General features: G+C 21.0%; 3 protein-coding genes and 6 non-coding genes across 9 annotated transcripts; 8 read left to right on the plus strand and 1 right to left on the minus strand.

Moving 5' to 3' along the window:
- Positions 1-2,767: 2,767 nt before the first annotated feature.
- PADL01_0828900 (early transcribed membrane protein 8) lies at positions 2,768-3,283 on the plus strand (the record flags this gene model as incomplete). Its single annotated transcript, XM_028681644.1, has 1 exon — positions 2,768-3,283. One exon carries the CDS (start codon positions 2,768-2,770, stop codon positions 3,281-3,283), a length of 516 nt encoding a protein of 171 aa, XP_028538002.1.
- Positions 3,284-4,847: 1,564 nt separating this feature from the next.
- PADL01_0829000 lies at positions 4,848-5,696 on the plus strand. The gene has a single exon (XR_003699347.1). It is a non-coding gene; the product is annotated as an uncharacterized ncRNA (non-coding RNA).
- Positions 5,697-5,836: 140 nt separating this feature from the next.
- Positions 5,837-8,575, plus strand: PADL01_0829100. The gene has a single exon (XR_003699348.1). It is a non-coding gene; the product is annotated as an uncharacterized ncRNA (non-coding RNA).
- Positions 8,576-8,744: 169 nt separating this feature from the next.
- PADL01_0829200 lies at positions 8,745-11,915 on the plus strand. The gene has a single exon (XR_003699349.1). It is a non-coding gene; the product is annotated as an uncharacterized ncRNA (non-coding RNA).
- A 1,472-nt stretch (positions 11,916-13,387) lies between these two features.
- Positions 13,388-13,498, plus strand: PADL01_0829300 (the record flags this gene model as incomplete). The annotated part of the gene is made up of 1 exon (XR_003699350.1): positions 13,388-13,498. It is a non-coding gene; the product is annotated as a 5.8S ribosomal RNA (ribosomal RNA).
- A 423-nt stretch (positions 13,499-13,921) lies between these two features.
- Positions 13,922-16,748, plus strand: PADL01_0829400. Its single transcript, XR_003699351.1, has one exon. It is a non-coding gene; the product is annotated as an uncharacterized ncRNA (non-coding RNA).
- A 552-nt stretch (positions 16,749-17,300) lies between these two features.
- PADL01_0829500 lies at positions 17,301-20,338 on the plus strand. Its single transcript, XR_003699352.1, has one exon. It is a non-coding gene; the product is annotated as a ribosomal RNA (ribosomal RNA).
- A 2,443-nt stretch (positions 20,339-22,781) lies between these two features.
- PADL01_0829600 (sporozoite invasion-associated protein 2) lies at positions 22,782-23,930 on the minus strand (the record flags this gene model as incomplete). The annotated part of the gene is made up of 1 exon (XM_028681645.1): positions 22,782-23,930. One exon carries the CDS (start codon positions 23,928-23,930, stop codon positions 22,782-22,784), a length of 1,149 nt encoding a protein of 382 aa, XP_028538003.1.
- Positions 23,931-26,483: 2,553 nt separating this feature from the next.
- PADL01_0829700 (conserved Plasmodium protein, unknown function) lies at positions 26,484-27,177 on the plus strand (the record flags this gene model as incomplete). Its single annotated transcript, XM_028681646.1, has 2 exons — positions 26,484-26,655; positions 26,936-27,177. 2 exons carry the CDS (start codon positions 26,484-26,486, stop codon positions 27,175-27,177), a joined length of 414 nt encoding a protein of 137 aa, XP_028538004.1.
- Between the last annotated feature and the right edge of the window lie 353 nt (positions 27,178-27,530).

Genomic DNA, 27,530 nt, shown 5'->3' on the forward strand with positions numbered 1-27,530 from the left:
CACAATTAAAATAAATAAATATAAATAAATATATATATATATGTATATATTTTAGGCGTTATAAAAATTTGTGTATATATAAAAAGACAAGAGTTAGTTTATTTTATTAAAGTCCATAAAAAATAATAAGAAAAAAAAAAAAAAAAAAAAATTAGGACTTGATGTATTATATATATATATGTACAGTTCTTAATATAAGAAAAATTTATAATATAATTAAAAAATATAAAATATGTTGCTAAGAAAAATATAAATCATAATAATATATATATATATATATATATATATATATTATTTATTTATTATTGTCATAATAATTTGAACTTGTCCAATTGTTATAAGCACAAAGCTGATATGGTGAATATTACATATTAGACAAAAAAAAAAAAAAAAAAATAATAAAATATAATATATAACAACATTATTTTATTTATTTTTATTTAATTTTTAAGTAGGATAATACAGAAAAATATATAATATATTATGAAGTAAATAATATTTTTATATAATAAATACAAATTGATAAGAATAATTCTATTAGTATATAAGACATATATATATTATGCGCATGATCTAGTAGAAGGCATATATTTTTTTTTTTATTTTAAGGAATAAGGATTGATACATGTATTAACACATATAACAATATGTAACTTTATTGTCTTATTTTTTATTTTTTTTTTTTTGTTATTACCGTGCATACACATATATAATAAACTCATTTTTAAAGATTTTTCTTTAATTATATTTTAATTTTTTCCAATTTTAAATTAATAAAAATAGTATAGGAACTTATTCTTTATTTATATAGTTTTTGAAGGGACGATATTTTTAAATCTCTTGTGCATTAAAGTATTAAAATAATTACAGCATATATTTATAAATCCATCCATCTAATACATTAAATGAAGTATTTCTTACTAAATCGTAGATGAGCTCTTAAAAATTCATCTCTTTCTCATCTTAATTCTTTTCCAATACTAGCCAATACATCTTCACTGTAATATGGCCCTTACAAATAAAAAAAAAAAAAAAATATATATATCTCATGAATATTATAATATACACGTTAAAATATATACATACATATATATAGATTATCTATGTATTAATACAAATCAACGTTTCTGTATTCCCTTTTGATGTGTATGTAAAGTTGTTAAAACAAAAAAAACATATTCAAATAATGTTATATAATATAACCACAAAATATATTAACAATGGAAATATAGGTTAATACATATATATTTTTTTTTTATTACTTGAAGGATTACTATTTATACAATGCAATCACACATACGATCATTACCTTTTTTTCCAGTATACATATTTCTTGCTCATTTTACAAAAAAAAAGAAGTTAAATTTTTTTTTTTTTTTTTTTTTTTTTTGAGAAAGAATTAATAACGAAAAAAAATAATATATAATCGTTATTTATAATTAAAAATATTATAATTAATATATTTTAATGTATATATATATATTAATATATATTAGTTTTATATATACCAATAATAACGAAAGGATGTGAAATTTTAAATACAAATAAAAAAAAAATTTAGAAATATGTAAAAAGGAATAATGTTATTAAATTTAAATAGATGTATCTAATATATTATATATACTATATAATATATATATTTGTTTCATTATCATTGAAGCTTATAAATTATTTGTTTATATATCATATTTTTAAAACATATATCTTATCTACGAGAAAAAAAAAAAAAATTATTATGTTTAGATTTATTATCCTTCTTTTACCTTAATTATGTGATGGAAATAATTATTTTTTAAAAAATAAGATAAATATATAATATTATTTTTCATCATTGTTATTGTAAATATGAATTTTTCAAAAGAGGGAAAAAAATATAATAAATAAAAATAAATAATGATAATAGGTATATATATAATATTATTCATAATATATGTTTAAAATTCTTGAATAATATACCTTTCATTTTAAAAAAGATGGGAGAAAATTATGTTTCACAATACAATAGTATATAAATATTTTACTCGAGCGCTTATTACCATTTTCCTTCAATTAATGAAAATATTTATAATTTTACAATATTTAAAATTTATAATATTTATAATATTTATCAATTATAATACATATTTTCTCTTACCAATACAAATAAAATATTGCAATTTTGATGATTATAAATGTATGGAAAATTATTTTATATCTATTATATGCGAATAATCATATATTAATACAAATTTGTCCACATTTTATGATGTTCTTTTTTTTTTTTTTTTTTTTTTTTTATAAATACGAATAATCATATATTAATACAAATTTGTCCACATTTTATGACTTTCTTTTTTTTTTTTTTTTTTTTTTTTTAGTTATACATGCAAAATATATAAATAAGTTTATAATACAAAATGAGGAATTACAAGAGAAAAAAAAAAAAAAAAAAAAAAAAAATGTGGACACATTTATGTGTTTGTATATATATATATATATATTAAGAATAAAGAAATATTATATTTTGAATAAATAAATTAATAATAAAAAAAAAATAAAATATATATATTTTTATATATTTATTTTTTTATTTATAATTTTTATAGATTCATGTTATCTCATTTAATATAATTTTTTTTTTTTTTTTTAATCCATAGATATATGAATATTATCAATATATAAATATATATACGTATCATAATATTATATATATATATATATATATATATATATATATAATTTTTTTTTTTTTTTTTTTTTTTTTTTTTTTTTTTGTTTTTTATTAAAAATGAAAGTTTCTATTTTTTTCTCTTTTGCTATTTTTTTGTTTGTTTTGAATTTATTTTCCCCTTGTATGTGTAAAAAGGATTTTGCGAAGGAATGGGTTAAAGATAAATTAAGTATAGTAAATTTAAAATTAGATAAATATGATAAAAAAAAGAAAATGGCTCTTATATCAGGAGCAGCTATAGGAGCCTTAGCATTAATATCACTTATAGGAGGAGGTATTTATTTGACTCAAGCAACAAAAAGTTCCATATGGAATAATTCAGAATTAAATGATACACTTTATGATATTGTTATGGAAACTGTGAATCAAGGAAATACAGATGTAAAGTTGGCATTTCATAGAGGAGTGAAACTAGATAATGCTGTTCCTACTGAGGAAACATTTAAAAAATATATAAAACAGAATATTAAAGATCGAAATTTAAATTTATCATGGCAACAAGAACGGGAATTATATTCATTGATTCCTTATATTCGATTTAATGTAGAAAGACTAGCTATATTTCTTAGATAATTCAATTTATTTGTTATATTAATTTTGTATAGATAACCTTATTATATTCCATTTGTAGTAAGTGATATTTATGAAAAGTGAAGTATACATAAAAAAAAAAAAAAAATATATATATATATATATATTTAAATATAAATAAAAGATAAACAAATAATATATATATATATATATATATATAATGTTTCATATAGTTATTATCATTTTGTTTTCATGTACATAATATTTTTCACAAATAAGAAAACATTTATTTTTTCCTATTTTTTTTATCTTTTTTTTTTTGATTTTATTCAAGTTTTGATTTAATACATTTCCTTATTTCACATCTTAATATTAGACGAACTGTTTCTTATTCATTCTAATTTTATTTAGATTGACATTTGTATATTAATAATACATTTTTCTGTTCGTTTTAAAATTTTGTGTACATGTTAAAATAAATTTTTTTTTTTTTTAAAGAAACTCACAATGAATATCAACTGAGCATTATTTATTTAAAAGATTATTATAAAAAATATGTGATTAGCAAAATATATATATATATATATATATATATATATATTTATTTATTTATTTATTTACATATAAGTATCTTTATAATTACAATGTGCATATGTTTATATTTTCGTCAATCGTCAAATACTTATTTATATATATATATATATATATATATATATATATCAAGTTGCTAAATTTTTAAAATGTAATATTTTCTTATATAAGATGAAATTGGAACTTATATCAAACAGTTTAAATAAATAATTTTAATGATTTTTTTTTAATTATAACATAAAAATATATAATAATTTTTAAGAAAATACCTTATTAGTTTTTTTGTATTTTATTTATGTTTACAATGTGGTCAAGTTGTTCAAAATTGAATTATTTATATAATCATTTGTTACCTTTTTTTTTTTTATTTTATTTTTTGTTTAACGCAATATTGTGATGTGCTTTATTATTTATTTAGGAAATATTATGTTTTATATAAAATAAAATATGTTCATAGTATATTTGCATTAAAAAATTAAAGAATAAAATAATAAAAAATACAAAGTATAAAATTAAAGCATAAATATGTTATAGTTTATATATGTGTATAATTAAAAAATAATGAAGGAAAAAAAAAAAAAAAAAAAACATAACTATAAATATGGAATTAAATATTTTAAAAGTATTTTTTGCAAAATATATTTTTTATAAATACTTATAAAATTAAATTGATAATCACATATATATATTTATATAATATATATATATATATATATATATATTATATTATATTATATTATTATTATTGTTTTTGGCTAGCTGACTAGCTATTTTTGTGTATGGAAAATGATGATAATATGAGGATATTCAAATATCATACATTTTGAAAGTAATAACATATATGTATGTTGATTCAGTAACCTATTTTCATTATGTTTTCTTCATTGATTATGATAAAGTATACTTGTATTAATATATAAAGCTTTTAAGGAATTTTGCAAGTATTTTAATTCAATTTTTTTTAAAATATGAGAATATTCTTTATAAAAAAAAAAGTCTATGCTCTCTATGTTTCATGTAATATTGTATTAAATTAAAAAAATATTTTATGGTCTCTTTGATAAGGATAAGACCACGATGAATTTTAAAAACTAAAAGCTGAATATATACATATATACATACATGTATATGTATATAATACATATATGTATATATATATATATATATATATATATATATTTATAAGCTTATATGTTATGTACTTTCATATTTAACATACATTTATTGATATGATAAGCATTTTGTAATTAGATAGGCTATTGTTTGAAAGGATTATAAAAAGATTAACAACTCCAAAGCAATGAAGTTATAATTTTTTAATATAGGAAGATCATTATTATTTTATGAATATAACAAAGAGTCATATATTATATGAATTGAGGATGTATTCAAATATTTTATTTTTTAACAGTGAACATTTTTTGTAAATATGATCAAATGTTAATGTTTTTAGAGTTATTAGTTAAGGTTGAATAGTTGTAGAATTGTGAGTATAGGTTAAACTTGTTTGACTGAGATAAATTATAACTAGTGTATCTAATTTTTTTTTATTAAAGTTAATGTATTATTCATATTATTATATTGTTGTAATTATTAAACGTTGGATGTAGTGTTGTAGTAGTTTATATATATTAATTAAATTTTGTAGCACACTTAAATTAAGATATATTTTAAAGGATTATTTATGGAAGGTACACTACAATTTTAATGTTATATAAATTAAGATAATCATAAATTAAATTTTAAATAGTGTTATGTTTAAAATTATACACATTAGGATTTTTATTAATTTGTTTAAAAAAATAAAAAATGTTTTACGTTCTATAATATGATACACAAACACAGAAAAAAAAAAAAAAAAAAAAAAAAAAAGAAGGTAAATAATAGCAGAGAAATGTAAAGTAAAATAATAAAAATAATGAATAAATATATAAATGAAAGAGTATCAAGATATATAAAATATAAAAAGGTTTATTTATATATATGTGTATATATTTATATATATAAGATATTTAAATGAAAATATTTATTTGATTAATTAATGAACATTTGTATATAAAAAAAATTAAATAAATTTTGATGAGAAAATTTATATTCCATGTATTTCTATTCCTTACCTTTGTAGCTTTATATATATATATATATATATATATATATATATATAATTATAGAGGTAAGAAACATGTAAGAAATAATTAACATATAATGTATATATATTTCTTTTGTTGCACGATTTTATATCCATTATATTATATATATGGTTTATTAAATATTTTTGTTATTTTTATACTTTATTTTTGAGGAATACATATGTATTCTTATAAAGTACAAAATTTTACTTATATAAAATTTAATTTTTATGTTATTACATATATGTGTTTTTAATTTTTTAATTTTTTTGTAGATAAATGTATATATATATATATATATATATATATATATATATATATATATATGTGGGCATAAAATTTATATATATTATTATGATATATGACGCTATCAGTTTTTGGTGCATATATCTTAGCATGGCCATCCTTCAAAAGTGTTTTGTAGTTGAAAAAATGCATGAAAATATAAAAATTTCGAAAAAAAAAATACAATTTTAAAATAAACAAACATGATTGGTGCTGTGCATCGCTTCATGAAGAAAGAGGAGAAATATCACGAATAAATTCAATTAGTGTTTTTCGATGAAGTATTATAATATATAAGAAAAAAAAAAAAAAAAATATGTTCAATTTTTATTTTCTTTTTTAATTTTTTAATATTTATAATTAATTCACTCTTTTGTTCATAAAATTTCCCATTTTCATTAAAAATTTCTGTTCTTTTGGATTGTTCGATAAGAAAGAAAATGTTTAAGAAATAAATAAATCAACATAATAATATAATATATTTCTGAAAAAAATTATATAAAAGTTGAGTATGGAGAGATATATAGTATATTCCAAATATATGTATAGTCTCAAAGGTTTTTATCCATAAAAAATAAAACATGTTTGTTTTATATAATAAATCAACGTTTTTTATACATCTAAATGTTAAACATATAATGGATATTCCATTTAATAATATTCCCCCTCCCTCTTTTATTCTGAGTAATAAATGTAACAAAGAAGTCTTGATGATTACTAATAATTGTATAGAAAAAATATTTATGAATATATATATATATATATTTGTTTATGTGTGTAAGATGAGGCATTTGTATAATAATTTTTTTTGTATAAACATTTTTACCATATAAATATATATATTTATATATTTATATATATATTTTTTTGTCTTTATAGTAATTAAATGTATTACACAATTATATAATATTTAGTTATAAAGTATATATTGTGTATACATCATAAGATAGCGTTCTATATATATATATTATGTAAGAATAAAAGTGGAGGAAATGTTATTACGTGTGTATATAATAAATATTGTGTGTAATACATGATAGTTATGTGTGTAGCCCTTTATGTTTAAAAGCCTTGTAAAGGTTTAACGCGCCTTTAAAGGTGGGGAAGTAAATATATTTTAATTGTTCGGTTTAATTTTACTGTTCAAGAGGATGAATATATAAAGATCTTCTATTTCGTAAGAAATATTAGGTTGAACTTATCTCTTATTAATTATCATATGATATAAATATAGACTAGTTTCTTTTATGAGCTAGTTTATATTTAGCATGTGATAATTATTATGAAAATGGTCGTATGTTTGGTTAAAATCCTTTGAAGTGTGTGACGAGCCTTTAAAGGTAGAGGTGTAAATAACATATTTTGATCTCTTCCTGTGTTGATCATAATTTCCTCATTATATTTCTTAAGAATATTTTGTAGGTTACTTCTTAATTAATCAATATATAAATGTATATATTATGATGTAGTTATATGTTTATAGCATGTCGTATATATACTATTATAGAGGTGATTGAAAAAATACGGTATATACTTAGAGGGGATCTAGGTAAAAAATAGAAACGGATATAATTATTTTAATAATTATTGAAATCCTTATACAGGCTTGGACGTGCCTATAAAGGTGGGGTGCATACATATATTTATATAAAAGGATATAAATATATCTAGTTTGTTAAATAAAATGAATAATATAAAATTTGTTTTTTTTTATTTAATAAATCTAGGATGTACTTTAAGGTTGATTTATGATCTTTACAATAATATATATATATATATATATATATATATATATGTATTATAATGTGGTGTAAACTTATCATTATGATATTTTATGTATATTGTTATTATGGGGTGATTTCCTATCATATATAAAGCACATATATCAACTGTATAAGATATAACGTTCTCCCTTTGACTATAAAAAGCCTCGAGGGTATAACGCGCCAAGAGGGGTGGAGGATAACTAAATTTGAGTTTTTATTATGAAGGAAAATAAACGTTTCTCATATAAAAGCACACATATATATATGTATATAGATAGTAGTCTTTTTATCAAATTGTTATGTTATTCTTCGAGTCGTTTGCGAATATAAATAGTTTATTTGTATTTTTTTTTTTTTTTTTTTTTTTTTTTTTTTTCTTATATACGAATATTGAAGACATTAAAATGTATTATATTTTTAGTACATTTTTATGTGAAATTGCAATTAGTAGTATTGAGGAAAAAGAAAAAAAAAAAAAAGAAGGGAAATCCAAATAAAATATATATTAGTAGTATTCAACAGGAAGTCGGTATGTTCAATAAATAAATTCTTTTTGAGGTTTAACGTATGCTTTAAAAAATATATATATATATATATATATATATATATATGTAAAGATTTATTTGCGAATATAAATATTATTTACCTGCGAATATTGATAGCATGTTATTGTTGGTTATTTTTTCAGAGAATTATATATAATTGATTATTTGAAAAAATAGCCAATAATATTATGTTAATATAACAGTTAGTAGGAGTGTAACATAATATATATTAGTAGTAGTAAAGAATATTCGGTAATGATGGTATAATTTCTTATAGATTGTAATATATGTACAGATTAAGAATAAAAGAGTAAAAGTATTTATGATACCTTTTCTGTTTTGATCAGGACATCATATAAATATATTATTATCCACTATTATATATTATCAAATATAAGTAGTAGGATATCTCTTATTACCTAATTTAAAATCGTTTATAACATTGAACATAGCATTAAAAAAAAAAAATCCTTTTTTTTTTTTTTCTTTTGCAACATATATACTAATATGGTATGGTATATATGAAAGTCATGTGGTTGGTTAACTAAAGGGATGTAGAATATATATAGGAGTATAATAATAGTGAGATTATTTATGCATATATATTATGTGTGTGGATGGTACTATGGCGGAATTGATTGGTACTAAATAATCTTGAAAAAGACTACATATATATAATATCATTGCAAAATGCCAGTGATATTATATATAGAAGGAACCTCATATATGTATTCATTAAAGATGCATATATGAGTTGGGGAAATACAAGCGAATGCGGTACAAACAGAGGGGTACAGGAACATGGCTACAGGTACTTTTTTACAGGTACATGGCTACAAGACTTGTTTACGGGATTTTCCTACAGGATTTATCTAATGGATTTTCCTACAGGATTTACCTAATGGATTTTCCTACAGGATTTACCTAATGGATTTTCCTACAGGATTTACCTAATGGATGTTCCTACAGGATTTACCTAATGGACTTGTTTACAGGATTTGCCTAATGGATTTTCCTACAGGATTTACCTAATGGACTTGCCTAATGGATTTACCTGATGGACTTGCCTAAAGGATTTACCTAATGGACTTGCCTAAAGGATTTACCTAATGGACTTACCTACAGGATTTACCTAATGGATTTTCCTATAGGACTTGTTTACAGGATTTGCCTAATGGACATGCCCAATGGATTTTCCTACAGGACTTGTTTACAGGATTTGCCTAATGGATTTTCCTACAGGATTTACCTAATGGACTTGCCTAATGGATTTACCTGATGGACTTGCCTAAAGGATTTACCTAATGGACTTGCCTAAAGGATTTCCCTAAAGGACTTGTTTACAGGATTTACCTAATGGATTTTCCTATAGGACCTTTTTACAGGATTTGCCTAATGGATTTCCCTAAAGGACTTGTTTACAGGATTTACCTAATGGATTTTCCTATAGGACCTTTTTACAGGATTTGCCTAATGGACATGCCCAATGGATTTTCCTACAGGACTTGTTTACAGGATTTGCTTAATGGATTTTCCTATAGGACCTTTTTACAGGATTTGCCTAATGGATTTCCCTAGAGGACTTGTTTAAAGGATTTACCTAATGGATTTTCCTATAGGACCTTTTTACAGGATTTGCCTAATGGACATGCCCAATGGATTTTCCTACAGGACTTGTTTACAGGATTTGCCTAATGGATTTCCCTAAAGGACTTGTTTACAGGATTTTCCTAATGGACTTGCCTAAAGGATATGCCTATATATATATGGCTAAGGAGAACGGTTTCTACCGAAGGGCTACAGAAAAAGATTATAATAAATAAAAAAGTGCAAATCTTTTTCAGAAACGGCACAGGCGCAGCCAATATGCACTAGGAAACAAAGGAAAAGGTACAAATAAAAATGTGCAAAACTGATACAGAAACGGCACAGGAGCAGCCAAATAATGCACATAGGAAAGCACAAAAAAAGATTCAGAAATTCTAAAGTACGTTTTTAATATCAGTTGGTACTTTAGAAAACTGTCTTTCTATGGGTAAGGAATAAATTGTATTTTAATTATATGCAATTTATTTGTGTTTTCTTCTTATATGGTAACATATAATGTTTGAATTAAATGTGTTTGTTTGTTTATTTTTACATTTGCATACAAAAGGCATGAAATGCGCCTTTTTTTTATTATTTTGTGTTTCGTTTTAATTGCTTGAATTCGTTACATAAAAATCATATATATAATATGGCATATTTTACTATTAAGTAGAATATGCCATAATATAACTAAGTTTTTTTTTTTTTTTTTTTTAGCTCTCATTTCTTTTATATTTAGGTGTGTTGAGTATTTTTTATCGTTTTAAAGGTTAACTTTTTTTTATCTTAATTAAAGTTAATTCTTATGACGTTTTACTTTTACAGGTCGTGCATGAGATACTTTTTGTTGTAAGAAGAAAGGATCGTTCTTTTATAACCCACGTGTAGGAAGATAATGTAGGTAAAAGCATTTTATAATTGTTATTATAATAATGAAACAAAAATAAAAAAAAAAAAAAGTAAAAAGAAAAAAAAAAAAAAAAAAAAAAAAAAAAAAAAAAAAAAGTAAAAAGAAAAAAAAAAAAAAAGTAAAAAGAAAAAAAAAAAAAAAACCTACATGTATATATACATAATTTTTATTTTATGTATATACATTTTTATATGGATAGCATATACTATATGTTTTATTTATACTTGTGTTATAGTGTTGCATATAGAAAAAAAATTCATTGGCCTAATGTAAAGAGGTGAATGAAGTGTTATTTTTATTATTAATTTATTTTAATTGAAGTTAATAATTAAAATATATGTGTGTTAGTATAATATGTAGTATATATAATAGTGATTGCCTTATGTTATTATGTTGTGTATATATGTTGTTGCACGTAAATAGATATATATATGTCTGTCTAAATATATAATTAATTACATGAATGAATATTTTTTTTAATATGTCTTCATTTCACAATTAAATGTGTGTTACATCAATAAAATGTATTTTTATAAGTCTTCATTTCATAATTAAATGTGCGTTACATCAATAAATGTATTTTTATAAGTCTTCATTTCATAATTAAATGTGTGTTACATCAATAAAATTTTTTTTTAATAAACCTTAAATTTATAATTAAATGTGTTACATGAATGAATACGTGTAGTTATAGAAACACAAATGACGCTAAGATATATTCATAGTGATATCTTGAAGACCAAATAAAGACAAGACAAATAAATAATAGTATACATTACAGTATATATATTTGAAGACTTGACGAATATGGAAATCTTGAAGAAGAATGGATTTAATGAGTTAATAGAAATCCCCAAAGACATCCAATTGTGTATATAAACCTTGGAGTATTACATATTATATTGCTACATAAATATTTTTAACTTCTTTTATTTTATTTTAATTTTTATGTGTCAATATATATATTAACACTAATAATTTTTTTATGACTGTTTTTAATTTTTATTAGGAATTTTTTTTTCCTATTACATAAAATGTATATGCTATTTTATTTTATTTTATTTTATTTTTTATAATTAACCAAACTAAAAACTTAAAATTTTTTCTTTTACACTAATTAATAATATTAAAATTAATTTTCTTTTTTAAAAATAAACAATATAAGTATTTTAAAAAAATCTTTTGTGAAAAATCAAAAGGCAAACATTTCAATTTCAAGAATAATTTCTTTTCTTATTTTCCTTATATCATTTATAATATTTTTCCTCAATATAAATAAATAAATATATATATATATGTTTATTTATTTAAGGTTTAATTCCAGATTTATATATTTAAATATTATATTTCAATTCCTATATATTTAAATATTATATTTCAATTCCTATATATTTAAATATTATATTTCAATTCCTATATATTTAAATATTATATTTCAATTCCTATATACATTTAAATATTACATTTAGTGTTATGCTAATTTTTGTTCAGTTTTTAAATAAATTTTAAAAAAAAGAGAAAAAAGTGCTATATAAAATATGTAAAAAAAATAGACCATGTCATTAAAATTTTAATTTCATATGGAAATGTAAGTTTTTTTGAAGACAAAAATAAAAATAATATTTTAATTAAAAAAAACCAAATTATTAATGTTATAAGTTAATCAGAATGATTTATAATATTTCTAATAACATCGAATAGATAAATTTGAATTGTCAATTGATATGTGTATGTCACATAATGTATGGAGAGGAAATATATTATATATATATATATATATGTTTATTTATTTAAGGTTTAATTCCAGATTTATATATTTAAATATTATATTTCAATTCCTATATATTTAAATATTACATTTAGTGTTATGCTAATTTTTGTTCAGCTTTTAAATAAATTTTAAAAAAAAGAGAAAAAAGTGCTATATAAAATATGTAAAAAAAATAGACCATGTCATTAAAATTTTAATTTCATATGGAGATGTAAGTTTTTTTGAAGACAAAAATAAAAATAATATTTTAATTAAAAAAAACCAAATTATTAATGTTATAAGTTAATCATTCTGATTTATAATATTTCTAATAACATCGAGTAGATAAGTTTGAATTGTCAATTGATATGTGTATGTCACATAATGTATGGAGAGGAAATATATTATATATATATATATATATATTTATATAAATTAAACAATTTTTTAATTATTATCAACATTTTACATTTTATATTTATTAATAATAAACATTTATTTGAAGCTACTTTTTTTATCCTAAATATGTATAAATATATTTAAATATATTTATAATGGACGGTTAGAAAATGTTGGCATAATCTTAACGACGGATGTCTTGGTTCTTACAGCGATGAAGGCCGCAGCAAAATGCGATAAGCAATGAAAATTGCAATTACTGTGTATCATCAGAATGCTGAATATAAAATATAACTTAATCTTCTCACGAGGATTGAAAAAGTTATTCTTATATTGAATGATCATAGTACATATAAACTTATATTATATAAGTTGTAATGCCTTTAAATTACACCACACAATATATATTTACTAATATTTATATTAGTAAATTATATATTTTTTTTTTTTTTTTTTTTTATTTCATTTCATTTTATTTCATTACATTATATTTTATTACATTTCATTTTATTTTATATATTTTTTTTCCTTATGCTTCTCTTTCTTTTTCTCTCTTTTTCTTTCTTCTTATTTTTTTATCCCTACATATTATATGTTTATTTTTTTTTCTTTCTTTTTTTTTCATCCCTACATATATGTTTATTTTTTTTTCTTTCTTTTTTATTTCATCCCTACATATATGTTTATTTTTTTTTCTTTCTTTTTTATTTCATACCTACATATATGTTTATTTTATTTTTTTTTTTTTATTCTTTACTATATATGCCTGCATAGTAATGATGGGTATGTAAAGGTGACACACATTTGGTTAATTAAATTTAAATGTGTGTAAATTATAATGAATTCCATTAAATGGCATTTTGAGAATTCTATATTTATAAGAGGCACATAAATAAACTTATAATGGTTATATAAAGTGAAAGGATTATATAAAATCATAAGAAATTTTGATTAAATTAGAAAGTATAAGAAAGTACATTTATAAATAGATTATAAACTAAGAATAATATTTGAAAGTATTAGATTATATAGGGGTTAGTTGAAAGAACCTAGAAAAAATAAGAAAATACTGACTTAATATTATAGAGGATAGAGTTATATTGATTTTACTGGAAGGAATAATGATTTTATTTAAGTAAATTAAAATAAAAAAGAATGAATAGTATTAAGTTAAAAATAATTGTATCTAACAATAAAAAGTAAAAGCTCAGAAGAAAAATTGCTTAAGAGTCTTTAAATCATAAATATAAATTACACCCTAGAAACATTTGATGCAGATCAAAAAAACAATATGATGTGTTTAATATTTATTATTATCTTGAAGAAGATTTCAGAAAAAAAACCTTTTAAGTTAGCACTCAGAAGCTTAAAAGGAAATAATAGAATAATGTATAAATATGAGATGAGATTTCTTTATCTTTATATCGAATCGTAAAATTGTTAGTACAAGAAATAAACTGGAATTGTAAAAATAAAATAAAATAAATAACTTTATAACGTCAAAAAATAGAGTTACTTTTTATTTGTCAATATGTAAGAAGATTTTTAATGAACCTACCTGGTAATTATAAATTGAAAATTGAAGACTGCGAAGAAAAAGAAGATGCTGAAGAGCTAAAAGATGCAGAAGAGCTAGAATATGCTGAAAATCTAGAATATGCTGAAGAACTTAAAAATGCTGAAGAATTAAAAATGCTGAAGAATTAAAAATGCTGAAGAACATTAAAAAATAAGGTTACCTTAAGTCTTATTAACATATATAATAGGTTGTATGAAGAACGTATATGGTATTACAACTTAAATAAAACTTAAAGGATAAAAATGAATAAAAAGGTGTAGAACGAAGATAAAATATACATCTTGAGTATATCAAAAGATATAAGATAATTGAGAGAGAAATGTATACAGATATATGGGTATATTAATAATAAGTAAATGGAATCCAGAAACAAACTGATATACTCAAAGATGTCTTAAATAAACATGTATATGCAGAACAGCATGATAGTTTTTTTTTTATTTTTGTATATACCAATGTTATTAATGGTTATATAAGAAATAAGCTGTAAAATATACTTAATAGTGACCTTGAAAGATAATGACTTAGAAGAACAGACACATATATACGCGCTTATGTATTTTTTGTTTGTATATACCAACTGACTTAATGGATTTATATAAGAAGATAACTGACATTTAAAAGGCAAACGTTACAAATATATATATATAGGAAGGAGAAGAAGCTTTATTTTAATTTTTTTTTTTTATATATACCAATGTCTAAATGGTTGATAAAAGAAATGAACTGCGATAAGTAAAGAAAGATCAATAAAAGGAAAAAAGGAATTATATAGAAGAAGCACATTATAAAAACTAAAAAGGCAAAATCAGAACTAAAAATAGATATAACTCAGTGCTTAGTACTCAGAACTGAGAACTGACAAGACAGGAAATAAAAAATATAATGTGATAGAGAAGTAATAACTGTGAAAAAAAGTTATGAAAATAAGCCTTCTTAAGATATGTTATTAAATACATAATATTGTTATGCAGAACGGCATACATGGAATGTGTATAGAAATATATAAAGGACATGAAGAAATTATATAGTTAAATAGAATCACACAATATGATAATGGAGAAAAACAAATAGTTATAGGCAAAATACACATAAACGTATAAATGATATGAAGAAAAACAACGAATAAATGGAAGATGAGAGCAGAGTGTGTTTATATTTAGAAAATCTATTATATTCTAAGCCCCAAGAATATTATTGGAAATTTTAAATATATACATATATATATATATAAGCCTTTTATATACAAAGGAAAGTTTTTTATATTATACAAAACCCCACTTGTGTATAATATAGAGAACTTTTTTTATTTAAATTGGCATAGAAGATTCTATAGGAGATTATTAAATGTTATGGATATATGAAGAAGAAAAATTTATATTTAAGAGATATTGTCCTTAAAAGTTTTATCTTAATATTGTTTTGCCAAAACTTTTAATTTACTTTGATATTTCAGAAAGAATATAGTTTTAATCGTGTGTCTTAAAAGTATATAGTGTTTTAGTCAGTGTTTTTTGAAAGAATATGGGTTCCTTCCAATGTGCCTTATAATATATTTAGTGCGATCAGTATTTTCTTGAGGATATAGTTTATTTTGATGTACTTTTGAGGATATAGTTTTTTTAATATTTTGGAAGATCTAATATATAATCCTTTCACAATACTAAAAAGGTAGTACATTATTTTGTGTTTCTTATATTATATAATTTTCTTAGTGTTGTTTATGTTTTCATGATAATTTATGCATATATTTTTTTAGTTTTTCATTTTCACCAATACATTCGTTGAACTGTGTGTGGTGTATATTGTTTTTTTCTCATTCTTATGTTTTTTTCTTATTCTTGTGTTTTTTTCTTATTCTTGTGTTTTTTTCTCATTCTTATGTTTTTTTCTTATTCTTGTGTTTTTTTTTTATTCTTCTGTTTTTTTTTTATTCTTCTGTTTTTTTCTCATTCTTATGTTTTTTTCTTATTCTTGTGTTTTTTTCTCATTCTTATGTTTTTTTCATATTCTTCTGTTTTTTTCTTATTCTTATGTTTTTTTCTTATTCTTATGTTTTTTTCTTATTCTTATGTTTTTTTCTTATTCTTCTGTTTTTTTCTTATTCTTGTGTTTTTATTTTATACTTATGTTTTTTTCATATTCTTGTGTTTTTTTTTATTCTTGTGTTTTTTTTTATTCTTGTGCTTTTTTCTTATACTTATGTTTTTTTCTTATTCTTATGTTTTTTTTTTATTCTTATGCTTTTCTCTTTTTCTTATGCTTTTCTCTTTTTCTTATGTTTTTTTTCTTATTCTTATGTTTTTTTTTTTTTTTTATTCTTATGTTTTTTTATTATATACGTTTATTTTTATTTGTTTATTTTTATTTGTTTATTTTTATTTGTTTATTTTTTTTTTGTTTATTTTATTTTTGTTTATTTTATTTTTTTTTTTTTTTCTTCATACGTGTGTGTAATTTAAACGTGTTATATATTATATTAATATATACTGTGGAAATGGTTTATTAATATAAGAAAGCAAATCCGCTGAACTTAAGCATATTATTAAGCGGAAGAAAAGAAAATAACAATGATTCTTTTAGTAACGGCGAGTGAACAAAGAAGAGCTCAACATGGAAAATCCGACAGAAAGCTACCCGTGATTTGTCGGAATTGTCAAGTTACAAAACATTCCACGAGATCTTTTTTATAATATGACAATGAGAAGAAGTAGATAGAAATATCTTTCCATAGAGGGTGAAAGACCCGTATTCTTAATCATAAAACTGGTCTATTGGAATGTTTTGTTTTGAGTCATGTTCTTTGAGATTGGAACATTAATGAGTGTGATACATTTCACATAAAGCTAAATATTTGTAAGAAACCGATAGTAAACAAGTACCGTGAGGGAAAGATGAAATAGTACTCATGAATGAGCAATTAAATAGTACCTGAAATCGTTAAGATGGAACGGATTAAAAAAGGAAAAAAGTAACAACATAAATATATGAAAAGATTTTGATGCGCGCAATAAAGAATGGAGTCTTGAAAAGGATGTTGATATTCAAGTATCAGAACAAAAATTTTTCTTTATATAAAAAGAATTTTTTTGAAGCTTTTGTTATAAAATCCATTTTTATTCTTATCCTTTTTTTTTTAGGGTAAGATTAAAAGGTTACAAGAGTTGTCTTTCATAAAATTTTATGTTCTTATTAAAAGAAACATGAGTGAATGAAAATAAATAATCGTAAAGCAAAATGACAGTAACAGGCGGAAACTAAAAAAAAAATTAAAATAAAATAAGAATAAGGCAAAAAGGTATAAAATAAAAGAATTAATTGAATTTATTTTCTTTTAATTTTTTTGTTTCGTATTGTATTGTTTTATTTTATTTTTATTTTTATTTTTATTTTTTTTTCTTTTTCCTTATTGACTCTTTTTCTAAGCTAATGTGGAAAAATATAACTTGCTTTTTTTTTTTTTTTTTCTTTTATGAAGGGGGGAAAAAAGAAAAATATATAAGATACATTTATTTAATTTACTGAGGGATTGTGAAAATTATATTGTGCATATTTTGAATAATATAAATTTAAGATGTTTTTATAAAGTACTTTTTTAACCCACTCGTCTTGAAACACGGACCAAGGAGTCTAACAAATGTGCAAGTGTATATGTTAAGAATAAACATATTATAAAACTTTTATACGCATAATTAATGTAACATTTATATATATATATATATATATATATATATATAATATATGTATTATATTATATTTGTAGATTTGTTGGGAATATTATAATTCGCAGCAATGCATACAATACCGATATGCAATTCAATATTTTAAGTTTATTTGAGTAAGAGCATACTTGTTAGGACCCGAGAGGCTTTGAACTAAACGTGATGAGATTGAAGTCAGATGAAAATCTGATGGAGGATCGAGTTGATACTGACGTGCAAATCGTTCACTTCAATTGCGTTTAGGGGCGAAAGACTAATCGAAAAGCCTATTAGCTGGTTATTTTCGAAAGATCTCTTAGGATCGCTGGAGTTGATTTAAATATAGTTTTACCTGGTAGAAATAATGATTATGGGTTTCAAGGAAATGATAATTCTTTGACTTATATATCCACGTAATTCAAATAGGTAAAAAAATGGTGAAATAGCTTTATTTGTATTTCTCTCATATTATAAATAAGATAACTCCAAGTTGGCCATTTTTGGTAAGCAGAACTGGCGATGAGGGATGCTCCTAACGCTTGGATAAGGTGCCTAAATATTCGCTCATTAGATACCATTATAAAGGTGTTGGTTTGTAATTACAGTAGGACGGTAGTCACAGAAGTTGAAATCCGCTAAGAAGTGTGTAACAACTTACCTACCGAATGAACTCGCCCTGAAAATGGATGGCGCTAAAGCGGATTACCGATACCAAGCCATAAAAAAGAAAAAAGAAAAAAAAAAAAATTCAATATTTTTTTTTTTTTGTTTTTTAGATACTTTTTATGAGTAGAAAATCGTGGGGTTTTGTGCTGAAGCGAAATACGTGAGTTTTCGTGGAACATCTCCCTAGTGCAGATCTTGGTGGAAGTAGCAAATATTCAAATGAAAACTTTGAAGACTGAAGTGGAGAAGGGTTTTTTGTCAACTATGTTTGAGCAAAAGTTAGCCGTTCCTAAGAGATAGCTAAAAAGCGTTATAAATTGAGGTTGACCTATTATATGAAAAGTATAATAGTGTTTTTTCTCTTCTCAAAAGGGAAGCAGGTTGATATTCCTGCGCCAGAAGTAATAAGAACTAATAAATAGAGATGGTAACATATATATAAAAATGAACTCCTTAACATAGGTCTTACGCTTGGAGTGCGTTATCTTTGCACTTTAACTTTATATCAAACCTTGGAATTCAATTTACTTGTAGAAAAGGTTTGATGAATTTACAATAAACAAATTATTTATTATATGCGTGGACCGGTACACATGATATATAAATTTTTTTGTTTTGTAGAAATAGTAATTCTTTTTGTTGTATGAATTATCCAAAGTGGTAAGGACTATCCATGAAAAAAGGAGGGAACACTAAATTAAATGGGAATGTAAAATACTGTATAAATATGAAAGGAAGAGTAAAAAGAAAGGATAGGAAAAAAATATTACCCTTCAACTTTTTTTTCTATTTTTTTTTTTTATTTTTTCTTTCATATTTTTATAGTGTTTTACATTTTAACCATTTTTTTTTAATTTTCTTATGTACAATTATGAACGTACCAATAACCGCATCAGGTCTCCAAGGTTAGTAGCCTCTGGTTAAATAGAAAAACGTAGGTAAGGGAAGTAAGCAAATTAGATCCGTAACTTCGGGAAAAGGATTGGCTCTGAGGACATTAGAAAAGAGAAGAAAAAAAAAGGAGTGTTGAAAATAAAATTGCAGAGTTGTTTGCTTATCTTTTTTGATTTGCTTGCAATTCGATTTTTTTCATTTTCTTCTTTCCTTTTTTCTCCGTCTCTTTTCACCTACATTTTATTGTAATTTTTATTACTTTAATTTGATGCTTATAATTGTTAACTCAGAACTGAAACGGACAAGGGGAATCCGACTGTTTAATAAAAACATAGCATTGTGAGAAGCCATAACTGGTATTAACACAATGTGATTTCTGCCCAGTGCTTTGAATGTGAAGTTGATGAAAAATTCAATTAAGCGCAGGTAAACGGCGGGAGTAACTATGACTCTCTTAAGGTAGCCAAAATGTATGGTTCCTAAAAAGGACCATCAGGAATGGATTAACGAGATTCCTACTGTCCCTACTTGCGATCTAGCGAAACCACAACCAAGGGAAAGGGCTTGGTAAAATCAGCGGGGAAAGAAGACCCTGTTGTGCTTTACTCTAGTCTGGCTTTGTAAAAAGATTTAAGGGGTATAGTATAAGTGGTAGTAGAAATTGAAATAATGTTTTTACGTCAGTGAAATACCACTACTTTTAAAAAGTTTTTACTAATCCATTTATGTAGTGAATGACTATAATAATTATATATATATATTATATATATATATATATATATATTATATAATAATATGGTGATATTTTATTCTATATTATATATATGTGTATCACTTTTTATGGAGACAGAGTCAGGTGGGGAGTTTGACTATGGCGGTACATCTGTTAAAAAATAACGCAGATGTCCAAAGATAAGCTCAAGGAGAACAGAAATCTCTTGTAGACTAAAAGGGGAAAAGCTTGTTTGATTTCTATTTTCAGAAAGAATAGAAAACGTGAAAACGTGGCCTATCGATCCTTTATATTTGCAAAATGATGTAAATTACTTATTACTGTGCATATAGAGGTATCTGAAAAGTTACCACAGGGATAACTTGTTTGTGGCTGCTTAGCGAATATTAGCAACGTAGCTTTTTGTATTTTCGATTACGGCTCTTCCTATCATTGAGACGCAGAAGTCTCAAAGTGTCGGATTGTTCACCCGCTAATAGGGAACGTGAGCTGGGTTTAGACCGTCGTGAGACAGGTTAGTTTTACCCTACTGATGAATAATATTATAATTTTTTATATATATACTATTGTGACAGTAATCCAACTTGGTACGAGAGGATTAGTTGGTTCAGACAATTGGTACAGCAATTGGTTGATAAACCAGTGTTGCGAAGCTAAGTCTGTTGGATAATGACTGAACGTCTCTTAAGTCAGAACCCATACTGATTAAACAATAATAGAATTGTATATTTTTGTTATAAGGTTGTGTTTTTTTTTTTTTTATTGCAAATGTAAAAGAGAAATTTAATATATGCTTTAATCTATATATATATATATTATATATATATAGGTTTTCTTAAACATATAAATAATCCTATGAAAAAGAATGTATTTTTCTTTGTTTTTTTATAAACAAGGAAAAATATGTTCTTCTTATTGTAATTTAACAACAAAAATAATATGAAGTTATATCGTAGACGACATTTTTAGCCTCAGAGTGCTGTAAACATGTGAGCAAACTTGTTTTGCGAACTGTTAAGGCTTATCTCTTGTGGTTATAGCTTTTAAAAACAAATTATAGAAAATGAAAATACTAAAATTGTTACAAATATGTAATATATATATATGTAACAATTTTAGTATTCATATAACTATTATTAAAATATCAATTTTTTTTATTAATTTAATTTTTCATTTATTCATAAGAATATATAATCTGAAAAATTATTCATTATCAATTTATTTATTATCATTTATATTACATATACCAAATTTTCATCATATATATAAAACCATACATGACATATATATATATATATATATAAGTACTATTTTGTTTATGTCCTTATGAAAAGTTAAAGACATTATTATATATTTTATTTTTATTTTTTCCCCAGAATTAAAGGGAAAATATTAAGAAATTTTTTAATAGAATATATGTCTATCCATATAATATTTTAACTTTCATTATATATTATAGTTTTATGTGTGTTTAACTTGATTCATAAAAATTTAATATATAATTTATACATATTTAATTAAAAATTTGAAAAATAAAGAAAATAAATTTTTTTTTTTTTTTTTTTTTTTGTTATATTATATAAATGGTCATATATATATATATATATTAAAAATGATAATTAATATAAGTATGTTATCTATGTAGAACTTAATACATACATGAAATTTATAATATACATTATTAATTACACAATATAAAAGTACATTATTTTAAAAATAAAATATTAAAGTTAATACAATAATGAAATATACTTATATATTTTTATATAAATATTTTGTATAATACAAAGATGTGTTATCTATTAAAAATTATATATTATATGTTTATATGTATTTTTTCTGAAAATTTACAAGATTTTTAAATTATTATTGTTATAAAAAGTTTACGATATAAATATATATATATATATATATATATATATATAATTTTTGTATTATATAATATTGATATATGGTCATGTTTATGAGTTGACAATAATAATAATATTATTGTGAACTATTTATTTTATTGTATTCTTTTGTATATCATAGCTTCTAGTAAGAGTTTAGATTCACTGAATAAGTTCTCTTCTTCTTCATAAGATAAGCATATAAAATTATTCCTCAATAAATTTTTGATAAAATAATGAAAGAGTTCCTCTTTTTCTGACACAAGTATTTTATTTTCTTTGCTTAGATTTTGAATATTATCATAAATTTCTTTAAATATATATTTTTTAACATTTTCATATTTTGCATCTCTATAATAGTAACAATTAAGCTTAAAAGGTTCTCCTGGTAATAATTCATATTCTTCATAAGATGATGAATCATTTAAATTAAAGATTTTAAGAAATTCATCATAACTTCTTGTCATTTTAAAATTTTCAAAAACATTAATATTTTTTTTTTTATATGATCCGATAGGACTATATAGATATTTTTTAATTGATGATAATGATATATTTTCACTATCTTCTAAAATACTATATGGTTCTTCTGTATCTTTTGAAAAAATAAGATCCTTGTAATAATCATCATTAACATATTCATAATCACTTGTGTCTTCATCACTGCTAGAATATAATTGAAGCTCACCAAGATGAATATCTATATCATCTTCTGAGTCACTATTGTATATCAATAATTCATCTACCGTATTATTATTAGTACTAAGACTAATTGATGAATCTTCATTTTTTAGTTCATTTGAATTTGTTTTAATATTTTGTGTGAATGTATCTATTTCACTTTCATTATTATAATGAATATTATTATTATTATTGTTATGTTTTGTTTTTTGCTCTAATTTATTTTTCATTTCTTTTTTTAATTTTTTTTTTTTTAATTTTGAGATTTCTGTAATTATATCATCAAAGTTCATAGTAGAAGAAGGGTGTATGTTAGTTGATCTTGTCAAATCTGAAAAATTTTTAACTGCTTCAATTATTTGATTTTCTCCTTCATCATCTATTAAATTTGGTACTTGCGAGGGGCTTAAACCAAATATATCATTCGTATTATTATCATTATTATTATTTTTTAATGTATTTGTTCTTATGTTATTATGAACAATAACATTAGTTTTTTTTAGCTTATCGGAAGATAAGCATAAATGCCAAGACATTATAAAAAATAAAATCAAGAAATAGTAATAGATAAAATACATATTCATTATGAAAAAATAAAATAAAATAAATATAAATAAATAAATATATATATATTAATAATTTAAGAATAACAAATAGAGTTGTAAATTTATTATTCCTTAAAAATATTACAATGGTAGTATATAAATATTTATATTTTGGTTGCAGTTGTAAAAAAAAAAAAAAATTTTACAGACAAATATTAAAAATTTGTGGAAGTTTTATAAATACATGTATTTTAATTTTATATTTTTAATTTATGTGTTTTTATTTTATTTTATTTTATTTTATTTTATTTTTTCTCTTGACAAATTCTCATAATTAAAAATATATATATATAAGGAATATATTTGTGAACTTTTTATATATATCTTTTAAAAAATATATCCATATAATATACTGATATAACTGGACACATATATATTTATATATATTTAAATAAAAATTTGTTCATCGTTAATTTCATTTTATTTTTATTTTATTATTTATTTTTTTTTTTTTATAAAATAGTATTGAAGAAGTGTGAGCAAATTTACGATTAAAAAGAGAAATATTTTATCATATGATAATATCTACAAAAAATTATAACATCATAAAATATACATAATATATTATTTTATATATTAGTATTTAATTTTTTTTTTTTTTTTTTTTTCCTTTCAGTATATTATTACTAATATACATATATATTTTTATGATTGCATGTTCTGTCCTTTCTCTTTTATGAATGTTAATTAATAACACAAGAAAGGCGGACACATGACACTAAAACAATGCAAAAAATTATATACTTCAGAATAAAAAAAAAAAAAAATTAAAATAAACCTTTATTTTATAACTATTTTTTTATTTATAATACAAGGAAACGGTCCACATTGTTTCATTCAAAAAAATGAATAAGGAAATAAACAAAAAAAGAAACCTCTACCTCCAAAAAAAAAATAAAAAAAAAAAAAAAAAAAAGAGAAAATAACCATATAATTATTAATTTTCTACATTGGTGCTATATATATATATATAATATTTTTTGTTGGATAAGAACAAACAACAACAAAAAAAAATATAAAACTAATAGTACATGCAAAGTTAAAAGAAAAAAAAAAATTAAAATGTATAAATAAATAAATATATATATATATATATATATATATATATATATATATATATATATGTATATATAATATTAGGTTTAAAAAAAATATGTTTTAAAAATATCTACAAAAAAGAGAAATTCAAAAAATTAGTAAACGCCCAAATTGGAAGATACATATTTTTAAATTTAAAAAAAAAAAAAGAAATAATACATCATATGCTTTATATAATATATACAATTTTTTAATTTATAAATTTTAAAATTAGTTATATCCATATTTTTACACATATAAATATATATTTCTCATTTTAGAATAAAAAAATAAATGCTTTTTTAATTTCCTTTTAAAAAAAATTTTTTCATTTTTTTTTTTTTTTTTTTTTTTAGGTGAAGTAGTATTATTTGTATGATGTATTTTTATTAAATCCATGATTCAAATTTAAAATAATGATACAAATAAAAAATAATTAAAAAATAAAATTATAAATATAAAAAAAATAATCCTTTTAAGATTATATAAAAACTGTATTTTCATATTTTTTAATATATACATAACAAATATATATGGGTTATATATAATCTTATAAAAATATATATATTATATAGTATATTTTTCAAAAAAAATTAAAAAAATAAGAAATATATATATAAATATAAATATATTTTTACATACCCCGAATAATTTTATATATAATTAAGAGCATAAATTTTATAAAAGAAAAATATTTTACTATATATAAATATACAATTCTGATCAACAAACAATGAAACTATTTTACTAATATTATTTATTATATTATCATACATATATATATATATAATAATTCGTGTTTTCTAAATATATTATAAATAATATAATAAATATATTTTATATTATTATATTTATATTAAGGTATATATATAATTTCTTTATATATATTTATTACCCATTCCCTTCACATGCAATTTGTATTAATATATAATAATGAAATATGTATAAGGATGAATATTATATTATCTAATTTTTCAACATATGACTCTTTATTTTTCTTTTTCTACTATCATAATAAAGAAAGGTAAAAAAAGAAAGAATATGAGGTTCATAAGAAATAATATAAGATATATTTACCTATTCATATATATATTAAAAATATATTATTATATGATATAATAATATAATATAGTATAAAAATAAAATAATAATAATAATTTTATAAGAATTTTTATAATTTATATTTATTATATAATATATATTATAATTAAAAAATACATTTAAAAAAATTTAGTAATTGTTAATTTGTTTTTATATTTTTATTTTTTTTAATACCTTTAATATATATATAAAAAGAAAAAAAAAAAAAAAAACAAAGAAAGAAAACTTTAAAACAATTATTAGTATTTAAAAAGTACATTGAAAGCTCATAATAAATTAAATTTTTTTTTTTTTATTTATATATATATATATTTATATAATATATTTCATTTTAAAAAATTATATAAAAAAAATATGAAGAATAAACTTTCTACATTATTTTTTATTACAATTTTTATTATTCTCATTTTTATTGATTCCGCAAAAGGAGATGAAAGAAAAAATTTCTGGAAATCGAGATTTACTGCAGGTAGAGGCAGTATAACAAATAAACCAACTGAAGTAAATCATCCAATTCATAAAGAAGGTATCTAAAAAAATAAATAATTAAATATATATATATTAATATATATATGTATGTATATATTTAATATATGATATTTTATTTTATTAGTATATAAATTAATTTTTATGAGAAATTTAAAATAATTTTTTTTTTTTTTTTTTAAAAATCTCTGTATATATGTTTCTTATATAAATCCTTTTCTGTATGTCTTTTGTTTTATAACAATATGATATATATATATATATATTTATATATATTGTTATATATAAATATACATCATGTATGTAACTTTTCCTTTTAGGTGATAACTTTTTGAGCATGAATAAAGGTGATAATGAAGAATCCCGTGTTATGCTTTTAAAAGAATTATATCAAAAAGATAATGAATTAAATATAGTTCGTAAAAAACATAAAAAATATAAATCTATAACTGTCGCTTTAGCATCAATAATTGGTATGATGTTATTACGTAATCTCGGATCATTATTATATGATACCGTTACCAGATTAAATCAAAAAAGTAACCGCGTATGGATGCTTTAATTATATTAATATATAATAGAATAGCATGTTATTTGATATACATTTATATATATAAATATATATATATATGTTACGGAAAAAATTATTTTGATAAATGAAGACAGATAGATAGATAAAAAAAAAAAAAAAAAAAAAAAAAAAAAAAAGGATTGTACAGAATACTTTTAAAATATATAGATATATAATTATATTTTTTTTTTTTTAACGTTTTTTGTAATTCTTTAAATGTATATATGGAAATATATATATTTTAGAAATATAATATCCGATTATAAGTTGATTTCAATATTAAATGTTTTATACACGACATTGTATTTTTTTATAAAATGTGTATATAATTTTACATATAATTT

The sequence above is a fragment of the Plasmodium sp. gorilla clade G2 genome (genome assembly GCF_900097015.1).
Source record: "Plasmodium sp. gorilla clade G2 genome assembly, chromosome: 8".
In the NCBI taxonomy this organism is placed as follows: Eukaryota; Apicomplexa; class Aconoidasida; order Haemosporida; family Plasmodiidae; genus Plasmodium; species Plasmodium adleri (nom. inval.).